The 13,341-nt window shown below is 37.8% G+C and overlaps 1 protein-coding gene across 3 annotated transcripts in view; it reads right to left on the bottom strand.

Moving 5' to 3' along the window:
* Positions 1 to 13,341, bottom strand: part of traf3ip3 (TRAF3 interacting protein 3) — a 39,933-nt gene that overhangs the window by 10,080 nt on the left and 16,512 nt on the right. For all 3 annotated transcript variants that reach the window (XM_072563645.1, XM_072563646.1, XM_072563647.1), the window contains exons 3-10: positions 13,166 to 13,238; positions 12,483 to 12,507; positions 10,922 to 10,951; positions 10,215 to 10,310; positions 7,362 to 7,433; positions 3,928 to 4,068; positions 3,246 to 3,383; positions 937 to 1,081 (exon numbers count right to left, since the gene is read on the bottom strand). In XM_072563645.1, coding sequence (XP_072419746.1) covers positions 937 to 1,081; positions 3,246 to 3,383; positions 3,928 to 4,068; positions 7,362 to 7,433; positions 10,215 to 10,310; positions 10,922 to 10,951; positions 12,483 to 12,507; positions 13,166 to 13,238 — 720 coding nt within the window. The remainder of the gene's footprint in view (positions 1 to 936; positions 1,082 to 3,245; positions 3,384 to 3,927; positions 4,069 to 7,361; positions 7,434 to 10,214; positions 10,311 to 10,921; positions 10,952 to 12,482; positions 12,508 to 13,165; positions 13,239 to 13,341) is intronic.

The raw sequence follows: 13,341 nt of genomic DNA, 5'->3' as shown, positions 1-13,341 counted from the left end.
TATGGAGGTTTATAAAATCACGAGGGGCATGGATATGGTAAATAGACAAGGTCTTTTTCCTGGGATAGGGGAGTCCAGAACCAACAGGTATAGGTTTAGGATGAGAGGGGAAAGATTTAAAAGGGACCTACGGGGCAATTTCTTCAAGCAGAGGGTCGTGTGTGCATGAAATGAGCTGCCAGAGGAAGTTGTGGAGGCTAGTACAAATTGCAACATTTAAAAGGCATCTGGTTGGGTATTTATTTATTAATAATTGCATTATCAAAAATTTCTCAAGTTATTTTGAATGATAAAGATTGGAGCTGCATTAGCCTTTAACATGAGACTGAAGTGTGCCTCTGTCTACTATTCAATCAGTAATGCCTACTTTAGTGGTTAGAATCTGCTGGCTTGCTTTGTAGAGCTTTGGGTAAAATTTTCCAGACCCAGCGGTGGTCTGTCTGGAAGCAGGAAGTGGACCTAATTAGTTGGATTTTTGGTGGACCCACCACTTTCTCTCCCTTACCTGAATTGAGCTTTGCCTTCCTGTCTCACCATCAATTGTGGCTTTAGGTGGTCAATTAATCTTGCTACCAAGATTCAAATTCTTCCTTTCTGCATGGACTTTGACTGAGACGATCCTTAGATGTTCAAGAATTTTGAAACTAAATAATTCGGTCTAAATTCAAGGAACTTAAATTACGTTAACTTAAAAAGTTAATATATCACAATGAATCAGGCTAAGTAGATTATCATTACTTTTCCACAAACATTTTCAGTGCTATAAAACAAATGTACCTATTAAAGTCAGTGATTTCAATTTGATTATAGGTGACTTTATCAGTTAAAAACACCCTGTTATATTAATGCTGACTTTTTGATTGTAAACCACATAAAATGTTATACTGTTAAATGGACACCAACTCCCCTCCCTCCTTGCCCAGGCAGGAACAATACCTTTGCTTCTTAGAAACTGTTCTTGCTGGATTTCATTTTCTTCTCTTAGTGCATCAATTTTATCCAAGAGTTTCTGTGTCTCGCTTTGTACATTGTGCAACTTTGTTTGTAAATTCCTGAGCAACACATCATCACTTTCCGCTCTCTGAAAAGAGAAAAAGAGAAAAAGCACAAGAGTGACCAAAGAAGTGTGAACCAATGAGCCACACACGAGGAAAGGTGGGGCAATATTTTTCTTCATATGAAATAATTTGTCAAAACAAACTATTGGGTATGTCCTTCAGTGACTTCAATTTGCAGTTACTTCTGTTTTGCTAAGGCAGTTTTTTGCATTCTTACACAAGAAAACAAGCTAATTTGTTTTCAAAACTTTCAACAAACCAATGTACTTGCAACATTCTCTACAACTGGCCAGTACTTGGGACATATCATCAACATCCTGGTTGTGACCATTGATCAGAAATCAAATAGTACCAGCTAAATACTTAACATGGTTGCAAGAGCAGGTCAGAGGCTAGAAATCCTGCAATATGTAACTCACCTCCTAACTCCCTAAGCCTAAACGTTATCTACAAGTCTGGAGTGTGATGGAAACTCCTACTTGCTTGGATGAATGCAGTTGCAACAACACTCAAGAAGCTTGACATCATGCAGCCTTTTAATTGGCACCACATCCACAAGCAGTCACTCTCTCCACCACTGATGAGCAGCAATGGCAGTGTGTACCATCTGTAGGTTACACCAGAGGAACTCACTAAAGCTCTTTAGAAAGCACCTTCCAGACCCAGTATACTCCCCCTTGATCAACTGAAAATTGCTGACTTTAAAGCCAAATAATAGATGAGATTCCTATTCTGTAACCTCTAAATCATGAAATTCCACCTCAAAACTAATGATGTATAGATCACTAACTCTGTTTTTATAAATTATTCCTTAAGCAGCTAACATTTAGGATACTTTTTCTGCAATATGCAAATTTTTATGTTACTCCTTCTGTAACCAGCCAGTAGGTATGAACAGTTTCTTTAGGGACAACATTGACTTTACTTGTTCCATTCTCTGTTCCTTTAGTTGAGATTAGGAACTGATAATGAAAAGAGACTGATTTTCCACTCCATTGTTAACTTAACAGCCTAGTGTGCTTGGTAATATGATACTGAACTATTCATTGAAGAAAAAGGAAGTCAAATTGTTGCACATTCATCAAGAAAAGCAGTGAAAATATTTCTAAATGTGGGAGGATGTATCTGAAACACAGTGATAATGAATTTATTTCTCTTATTTAACAGGTCACCAACTATCATTAGTCAATCTGCAGTAGGAGAGTTCACATACATCCTGAGAAGTTTTAGTGAATGACAGGAACTGAATGTCTACCTAATCATATAAGTCCCAGACTCTTCAGTACCTAAACCTGAAAGGGTTCAGAAAAGATTTACAAGGACGTTGCCAGGGTGGACAATTTGAGCTATAGGGAGAGGCTGACCAGGCTGGGGCTGTTTTCCCTGGAGCGTTGGAGGCTGAGGGGTGACCTTATAGAGGTTTACAAAATTATGAGGGGCATGGATAGGTTAAATAGGCAACGTCTTTTCCCTGGGGTCGGGGAGTCCAGAACTAGAAGGCATAGGTTTAGGGTGAGAGGGGAAAGATATAAAAGAGACCCAAGGGGCAATTTTTTCACGCAGAGGATGGTACGTGTATGGAATGAGCTGTCAGAGGAAGTGGTGGAGGCTGGTATGATTACAACATTTAAGAGGCATTTGGATGGATATATGAATAGGAAGGGTTTGGAGGGATCTGGGCCGGGTGCTGGCAGGTGGGACTAGATTAGATTGGGATCTCTGGTTGGCATGGACAGGTTGGATCAAAGGGTCTGTTTCCATGCTGTACATCTCTATGACTCTATGACCTGGAGAGAGCAAGTGGAATTCTACTGCAATCTGAGACTTTCTTGTAAACTCATTATGAGATCTAGTGTGCTTGATGTACTAACGTGCTTTAAAGATGAGCACTGTGATTTCACCAGCTGAGGCCAATTGTGGTAATACCGGCCTCCCTCAACCTCACTATGAATTGTATACTTTTACTGGAAGGTATTACCAATAATTGTCAATGTCTCCTGGGAAACAAACCTGCTGTGGATATGCGGCAACAGAATATAGAAACTAGCCACTTTATAAATCAATGGTATACTATGTGCATAACTTTTGAGTTTTGTTCTGTTGGAAAATGTAAGCTAACACTTGAAGTATACTTAACCTATTTACTTTAAAACTTAATGAGACAGATGCATTTTGACTCTAAATTACCTGTAGTTTTGTCTGCAGTATGTGCAATTGATCTGTGGTTTCTGAGTGTCTGGTTGTCAGTTCAGCACAATCTGCCCGTGCTCTATTATAAGACTCCTTCCAATGAGAACACTCCTTCTCTGCTATACTCAGTGATCTCTGAAAACACATAAAGCAATATTTAATATCTTCACAAAACAATTATTTTGAAAACGATGTGATTTGCTAAATATTGATAAGTTCTGCCTCTCTTCTCTACAGGTTGAACTTGTTTCTCTCTCCTCTGGCACTTTGCTGAATTGAAGATGCAGGAAGTGTAATCAAACATATTAATTTGTATAAATGTAAACCTTCAGGTTTTTAATGAGAATGTTACTTTAATTAAAACAATTGAAATAAAAAAAACAAAAAAGTAATTGAACTAAGCATGCACATGAACATTCAACATTCATGAACAGGATATCCTTTGAAAAATAAACTACTTCAGACCACAAATCCAATCTTAAACCGTGTTACGACCTGTTGAGGCTGGTTTAGAAATATAAGTTTTTGTTGCTTCGCACTCTTAAAAATCAATCTATCTCCTTGGATTGTTATTTGCTTCACGCTGTTTATTCTTAATTCTTATGTCAATCATTTCCACAGCCTTGGCAGCTGGAACTGAGTTCTCAGTCACTCCAGACTTTAACTTTGTGTCTCTTACCTGTACGTTCACCAGTGTTTGTTCAGCAGCTGTTTTCTCTTTGATTGCTTTCTGGAGTGATTCCTTAGCAACGAGCTCATACTTGAGTTTTTGCTGCTGCATTTCAGCCATGCTTTCCTCCAAACTGCCTCGCGAGTGGTTCTACAGTAAACAATAAATACTACTATTTCCCAGCTGTTCACATAATAGAATCTGGTCAATATTAATGACCAGGTAACTTCAGTAGTTTATTGCTAGAAATGTAAATCTACTCATTTATTTGTCATTCTCAGCACTTGAGAATTCAATTCCCTTTGATCACAAAGATAGATGAGATATCTGTATGGATTAGAAGGCTATTCATTTATTTCCCTGCACCTTTGGAACTTAAATACTTAATAACATTTCACATAAAATTTTTTTTTGAATAATTATTGAAACTTATATCTGATTAAAACACATATAAGTTGTTATAAGCTGCAATGGACTAAGTACCCTCGAGTAAAATTTCATTAAGATTTCTGGCACTAAATGACAAGATATAATAAAGAATGAATTAAAAAAAGATTTAAAAATCACAGGGGTGAAATTTAAACTGAAGCAAATTTCAGATGAACAAAGACTGAGGCAAATTTAAAATTAATTGAATAGTGGAAATTTCAGTCCAGGACCATTTAACTTCCTGGACATATTTAAATGCAATTTGAAATGGGTGAGAAGAGGACGCAAAGTAATAATAACTGAGAAAAACTCAGCTCTTCAGAAGGAGGCAGGGTGAGGGTTGGATCTCACATGAAGGGAAGGTGGGAAAAGACCAGAAGTGCTGCAATGTTTGTTATGGGGCCTGGAAATGTACCTTTGCCCATTCCTCGTCTTTTGAAGCCTTGGCTTTCATTTACCTGGGGTAGGGTCATGTCATAAATCCCACTAGACAAATTCTTGTTTCAACCCAAAGGGTAGCATCAATGCTTTCTCCACTCAAACCCAAGTTAAAATGCCATTTAGCCCCTATTGATACCATGTAAGCCTGACTGCCCATTCATCCACAAGAATCTGAGTGAGTTCAGTGGAGGTTGCATCAACCTGAATTAAAATGAGCAACATTTGAATTGGAACAAATCGAGTGGGAAAGGGAACACTATTTTAACTGCTTGCTGGCATGATATATGGTTTGTGATTTTTAAAAGAACATAAGAATATCATTTATTTTAAAGTTTAGATTGTGAACAAGTAGCTTGTGGGTTTTGGTGTGTGTATATGAATGAATTCAATAATTACGTCATCAGGCTTTCTAGAGTCATTACTTAAAAGAAAACAGTATGGAAAATAGTTCCTGGAGTGTTATTGAGCATTTGTTAGTATTTGGAGAGTTTTACTAGCAAACAGAGTAAATATTGAAAAACATTAGATTATTTTCAGTTGGAAGAATCCATTTTTCCTTGCTTAGGAGAAACACCTATAGATTAGAAAGTCTTTTGGTGTCAATTCACAGAAATTATATGTAAACAATAGTTTCTCCTGAAGAAACAGTTTGGAATTATTAGAAATAGGTTACCTCAATATAAGAAGTTTAATTGAAAGGATCAAGATCAGAAGTATTTGTTTAGAACCCTGAAGCGATTATCAAAAGCTGAGAAAGTCTAAGCTCGTTTGTGTGAACACTTAAGGAAGAGGCCAATACATTCACAAGACTTGGAATTAAAAGAAACAGTTAAGTTAAACCCTTTAGTCACAATAGAAAAATGAATTCTCTCTAGTGATTAAGTACCATTGGGTGCAGTTGGGATAGACAGAATATTATATTTTGCTGTATGTTTTGAAATCTTTCAAATTTGTAACTAATTTTTAAAAATCATTTTTTTGCATAATAAACTACTGTTTTATTAATAAAACCAAATCTGCAGCATGCATGTTTGTGTTTCAGTAAAAGACCACCTTGTAAAATAAACAAAAAAAGAAATTTGATCTATCAAGGCAGATTTCAGTCTGTTTTCTGACTCATCCAGTATTAATGTTGGCTGGGAAAATAACATTGGCTCTGTTCCCACCAAGCAGGGAGCAGAAAAGCTCGCACTATGGTGTTATAGACAATAAACAATAAGTGCAAGAGTAGGCAATTCTGCCCTTCGAGCCTGCACCACCATTCAATATGATCATGGTTGATCATCCTTAATCAGTATCCTGTTCCTGCCTTATCTCCATAACCCTTGATTCCACAATCCTTGAGAGCTTTATCGAACTCTTTCTTAAATGAATACAGAGACTGGGCCTCCACTGCCCTCTAGGGCAGAGCATTCCACACAGCCACCACTCTTTGGGTGAAGAAGTTTCTCCTCATCTCTGTCCTAAAAGGTCTACCCCATATTTTTAAGCTGTGTCCTCTGGTTCGGCACTCACCTATCAGCGGAAACATGTTTCCTGCCTCCAGAGTGTCCAATCCTTTAATAATCTTATATGTCTCAATCAGATCCCCTCTTAGTCTTCTAAACTCAAGGGTATACAAGCCCAGATGCTTCAGTCTTTCAGTGCAAGGTAATCCTGCCATTCCAGGAATTGACCTCGTGAACCTAGGCTGCACTCCCTCAATAGCCAGAATGTCTTTCCTCAAATTTGGAGACCAGAACTGCACACAATACTCCAGGTGTGGTCTCACCAGGGCCCTGTACAGCTGCAGAAGAACGTCTTTGCTTCTATACTCAATCCCTCTTGTTTTGTAGGCCAGCATGCTATTAGCCTTCTTCACTACCTGCAGTGTTGAAGTAAACCCATCTGTAGGGTTTTTTGAGCATTTCAGTTCTGAAACATTTTTGTTCTTAACTTTGCTGAGCTCGACTAATGAGCATGCAAACAACTAAAAATAAAGAAAATAAAGTGCTAGCGGATCCCTCTGGCCTCTTCAATATGGAGCCATTTCTGCAGAGTAAGGCTCCTATTTGTTTTCTTCACTATATCTTGTCCCCCACATTACCACTCACCAGGTACAAAAAAGACCAAGAAAAGAGTAAAAGCCTAGACTAATTTAGGCAGGAACTGCACTTCTTAACATTTAGCTTAAGGCCACATTCCTTTGTACATTCCATTTTCTGACAGTCCTCTCATTTAACCTCCCCTTCATTCTTCTAGTTTATCATTTAATCCCAAGTTCTGATTCTCAACCACTGCAAATAATATTTCATAATTTAGGCTCTCAAGCCATTTCATGATTTTGAAAACCTTCATTACGTCTCTCCAATCTTATGTATTTCAGTGCAAATATAGTCATGGTGTTTTAAACCTTTAGTAGCCGTTTCCTTCTGTCAATGCAGTGAATTTGGCCTAATTCATCTCTTATACATGTCCAACATTATCCAACATTTTTCCTTCTATATATATAACACATTTCTTAACTCAAAGATTTGCAGGAATTAGCTCAGTTAAGAATTTATTTCTTTAAATATACTTTTTTTTTCTGTTACCTGCGTCCAGGTGTGCAACTGATTTTCAAGTGACTGCAATTTGCAACGCATTGAGTCATCGTCCAGTTGCACCTAAAAAGGCAGAAATAAAATTGAATCCATAGTCAACAACAAAAAAAAGAGTCCAAATGATGCTGGGCTACAACAAGTTAATCCTTAGGAAATTCACCTGATCTTTAGGCAGGTCATGTTTCCTTATGTCATTAACATTTCAATATCATTTTAACTCCTGCATTTGTGAAGCTGACATGAAGCCAACTCAAATATGGCAAAAGCTTCAAAGAGGTCAAGTTAAATTTGAGTGAACAACTTTCAATCCTTCTGTTCCTCCTGTTGCTCACTACTCTCCCAGCCCTATTCCTAATCCACCCTCAGGATGCCTTGGGTCATTTTAAGTTATCAGAACTTGTAGTTATTTCACCTTTCTTAAATCACCATCTAGCTGCCTGGTTTCTCAGTTATGAAACAATGTGTGAGAGAATGTAAAATAAAAGTTTGGTAATACAGGAAGATAGAATCTAAATTAGAAAGCACTAACTAGTCTGTGATTTTATATCTCCTTTATCATGACATGTCAACACACCATATTCCAAGACTGAATTGGAGCACAGAAAGAGTATCCACCATTATTGCAACAATATCAAACATTGCCACAGAAAATAACATTGAGAGGATATTGAAGTTGAATAGATTTTTTATTTAACACAGGGTGAAATTGGATGTAGGTTTGCTTGCTGAACTGGAAGGTTCATTTTCAGATATTTCATCACAAGACTAAGCAACATCTTGAGTGAACCTCCGGATGAAGCACTGGTGGTATAGCCTGCTTTCTATTTATATGCTTGAGTTTCCTTGGCTTGGTGATGTCATTTCCTGTGGTGTCATTTCCTACATTGGACAAACAGGTAGAAGACTAGGCACCAGGATAGATGAATAACAACTAGCCACAAAAAGACATGACCCCCTCTCACTAGTATCTTTACATATGGATAAGGAAGGAAACCACTTGGACAGGGACAATACATCCATCCTAGGACAAGCCAAACAGAGACACGCACGAGGATTCCTAGAAGCATGGAATTCCAACCAGAACTCTATGAACAAACACATTGACTTGAATCCCATTTACCACCCCTGAGAAAAAAAAAACAGGAAATCACATCACCATAGGAAATAACATCGCCACAGGAAATTACATCACCAACCCAAGAAAACCCAAACATATAAACAGAAAGCCGGCTACACCACCAGTACTTCATCCGGAACCTCATACTAGGTAACATCTTCAGTGATGACAAAACATTTGAAAATGAACTTTCCAGCTCAGTGAGCAAACCTACATCCAGAACCTCAACCTGAGCTACACACCTTCTCAAAATTCACTAACAGGGTAAAATTCCAGAGTGGAGCCCTGCTTGTAATGGGTAGCGTCCTTGGCTCTGAGGCCAAATCATAGAATCCCAACAGAGTAGATAGAGGCCACTGACTCTCTGACGATCATATAACCCAGAGTCAAGTTATTTTCTGATAAGAATCTGTTCGGGATTCAAATTCCATCCCAGCACTGGCTGGTCAAGGAAGGTGTTGATTGTCAAACTGTAAATCCTTTCAACATTTCTATGAGAGACAATAAGAGTGAGAGAGTCTCCTGGTCAGGTATCCTTGACACAGAGTGGAATCCTTCATGATATTGCTCAGGCATCATGCTAACAACCTACGCCTGTTGTTAGTCTGCCTTACACAAACTCCACAAGAACACAAAGAATGAGAGCAGGAGTAGGCCACATAGTCTATCAAGGCTGCTTTTTAGCATAATCATACTGAATTTGAGTTTCAACATCATTTTCCCTTCTGCTCCACATATTTCACACTTCCATGAGAGATCAAAATTCTGTTTATCCCGGTCTTGTGTATTTAATGATGAAATCCACAACTCTCTGGGATAGACACATCCTAAGATTCACAACTCTTTGAGTGAAATAAGTTCTCCTCATCTCAATGCTAAATGATTGACCAGATTGCTCCCCCAATGTTTTAAATTCCCTAACTAAAAGAGACAATTGCTCAGCCTTGACCCTATCAAGCCACTTTAGAATCTTTTATATTACAACAAGACAGCCTCCAATTCCTCTAAATGCAGAGAATAGTGGCAACATCTCAACAAAGGATAAATGAAATATACTTTTGTTGTTACATAAGTGAATAGCAACTTGTTCTGTTTGTGTGATTGATATAAATAAATAAACAAAAATACACTGGCTTTATAAATAAAAGTAGAGAATATTGCACATTAAAATACATCCAGCTCAAATGGAAATACTAAAATAATTTTAAAAATACTACTTTGCGCTAGGAGATGCATTAAAGTCAACATAGTATTTTCCTGTCAAATTGAATCCAGCCTTCTGTGTGGTGGAACCTCCATTCCAGGAAATTTGCTTAGCCACAAGTATATTATCTTAAAATGAAGTCTGGTCAAACAAAAATAAAATGCATATTGACATAACTTGCACAACATACTCTGTTCAAGATATAATTGATGATGATCAGTTTGCATTCTACTTATAATTAAGTGACCACACGCACACACCATACTATTCTGGACATATATCGCCAGTCTTTCATTGTCGCTGTCTCAAAATTCCGTGAATGCCTACTATCTATGAGCACCATAATAACAAGACCTCCAGCAATTAACAAGGCCAATTATCACTTCTCAGAGAAACCAGGGATGGACAACAAATACCAGTTTTAAAGACACTTGCACAGTCTCTTGTGTAAACATCCAACAAAGTAGATTTTGATTTAAATAACCCATAGTAATCGAAAATAGATCATCCACTCTCTCCTTACCTTCCATGACTTCTCTGCTGCCTGCAATACTGTTGCAAGAAGCTGTTGAAGAATAGTGAGCTTCTGTTTTAGCATTAGTTCACGATGCAGAGCTTCCTATAAAAGAAATATAGATTCAGTATTCATCAAACTTTAACAACTTAATTAACTCACATTTTTGTTTGTGCATTTAAACTCTAGTAACTCACTAAACCTACAAATGCTGGATTATGTAATACAAAACCAAATGTTTACCCACCTACTTTTTTTAACTCATTCACAGGATGTGGGTATAGTTGCTTGGCTGACATTAATTGCCCAGAGGACAGTTAAGAATCAACCACATTGTTATGGGTCTGGAGCCACATGTAGACCAGACCAGGTAAGGATGACAGTTTCCTTCCCTAAAGGACATTGGTGACCCAGATGGATTTTTCTGACAATTGACAATGGATTCAGGATCATCGTTAGACTCCTTTATTTTATTGAATGCATGGCAAGGTTTGAACCCGGGTCCCCAGAACATTAGCTGGGTCTCTGGATTAATAGTCTATCAATAACGTCAAGAGGCCATTGCCTCCCCTTCTAGAATGCATGAGCTCACATTCTGTGACCAGACATCGGACCAAGGCCATGATGATGAAAGCACCAAGTCCTAACCACTTATTAGAACTGTACACTTTTATGAGATACTTTCTGTCTTCAGAAAATGTCTTGTGAGATATTACCTTTAGGTATTCAGAGAGCTGCTGGATCTCCTGCAAGATTCAAATTACAGATAAAATCAATTTAATGAACAAAGTTCAGTGCAAGTGAACAAGTGGTATTCAGCACATTAACCTTTTCTGTGTATGTTAATCTTAATCCCTCCCTTTAAATGCCTCATAAATGACCAGAGATTTTGGCTCTACTATGCTATTCTAACATACGCTATCCAAAACATTAAATATTATGTGCCATTTGTGAGGTAGAAACAAAATACTCTGGATGTTGGAAATCTGAAATAAAAACATATGGTGCTGGAAATACTTGGTGGATCTGACAACATTTGGGAAAAACAGAAGATTTAACTGGAATGTTTTCAGTTCTGATTAAGAGTTTTATACAACTCACACCATTATCATTTGCGACATATCTGTTGATATCAGTTTAAAACTAGTTTTGTATCAGCATATCACAATGACCTACAATGATGTTCAATAGTGCTTTCAACGTTTCTACACCACTAAGAATCTTCAATGTCTAACTCATTCATCTTCTGTCAAGACTGAGAGTTCAAGTCTTTGTCATTTTTCTTTATAATTAATTCTTTAGACACAAGGAATTAACCTTACCTTCTCTTTGTACCTTGTTTAGGCCTTGAATGTTTTCACTGTACACTGGTGAGTAGAACCCAAGTTGGCCACATGGTTATTGACTACCAGACACACCACATGGTGACAGGATGAATCACTCAGGTTAATCATTAATTAGCTACTTACAGGCTTAAATTGGCAGTGGGTGGGACGGTCATCCATAGGCTTTCCTACACAGACTTAATCCTAGTGGAGATGATTGGGCAAGAGGTTTCACGTGTACCACCATCCTACCTAATTGCCTGCACTTGCCATCTCCAGGTTTGCCACCAGAGAGAGCAGACAATTCTGTTAAATGTTTCAGGTTCATGGTCTTCCACCAATCATGATGCGTCATCAATATTTTCTGAAATATTTTCTGTTCCTCCATTTACAAATGCTGCCAGACCAGCTGAGTGTTTTCCAGCATCTTCTGTTCATTCGGTAATCTGCTTGCTTTGTTAATTATTATTCTAACATGATTGAACATTTTCAACGTACAATCTACTTTGAGTTTAGATCTTTTATAGCCTTTCCCCCAACTGGTTCTATATTGTGATCACTAAGTATGCTTCCCGTTTTCTTTTTTTTTAATCACCCTGTTCAGAGATGGTTATTACAGACCTCTGGATCAAGTGGGACTTGTGTCTCCTGGCTCAGAGGTAGGAACACTACTAATGAACCAGAAGAGCGCAAAATGCTTCCCATTTTTTCCTCCAGTGTATAATTGAGGTCAAGGTTATGAATATTGATACCAGGTAGTTGTTGCTTGACTTGTTATAAAATGATCATTCAGATGCATGGTAATGTGACATTCTTAATGCTCTACTGTGATTATTGCTAACGTTGCTGCTAATTGTTTGTCATTCGTGATGGCCAAGTAAGTGTTATTGAATTGTGAAAGATCTGAAACACAGTGCACCCCAACAAGAGCACTGATATATTTTTACTTTACCTTATCAAGAACAGCCACACCGCATCTGTAAATGAAATACATAAAAAAGATATTAAAAGCACTGTCCAGCAATGGACTCCAACCGAAATGGCCTGGTTCTCCTCTGTAAATGTTATATTGGCCCATATGATATTTAAAGGTTAAATGTGGGATCTATATATCAATGACAACTTTCCCTTGGCATGGACTCCATACAATGTTTTACTGTACATTAGGATAGTTTCAGTTGGAGGGGGCAAAAGGCTTAGCAAAAATGAACACCTTTGTCCACATTGCTCTTTCCTTCCTGTACAGTAGTTTCAGTTCACTTTGATGACTTTGCAGGAATTAGAAAAAGATTGCAAAAAGGAATTGGGAAATTAATAAATACTAGGCAGAAGTCATTGACACCAGGTTATAATCCAATAGGTTTATTTGGAATCACAAGCTTTTGAAGCAACTCTTCTTCATCAAGTGAAATCACCTGACGAGTGACTTCACCTGATGAAGCAGCAGCGCTCTGAAAGCTTATGATTTCAAACAAACCTGTTGGACTTTAACTTGGTGTGGTGTGACTTCTGACCTTGTCCACCCCAGACTAACACTGACACCTCCACACAATAAATATTAAACAATGTATAAGAGAGTTGAATACTGGTTAGAATCAAGTTTCAAGTGAACAGTGTAAATGATGTTGCACATACTCTGTTTGTTGGCTTGATTCTTTCCTGATGAGTTCACCGATTTCACCGGGAATACCTGAAGGCATCTGTGTGGCTGAACAAACAGAAATGAGAAATTAGTTGCTTAAGTACAGTGATGAGTAAAACTCCCCATAAAAAAGCTCAGAGCGATCAGTGTTAGTAACATTGACTTGTTT

This window comes from Chiloscyllium punctatum, chromosome 45 (genome assembly GCF_047496795.1).
Source record: "Chiloscyllium punctatum isolate Juve2018m chromosome 45, sChiPun1.3, whole genome shotgun sequence".
In the NCBI taxonomy this organism is placed as follows: Eukaryota; Metazoa; Chordata; class Chondrichthyes; order Orectolobiformes; family Hemiscylliidae; genus Chiloscyllium; species Chiloscyllium punctatum.
This window is presented reverse-complemented; position numbering and strand designations above follow the sequence as displayed.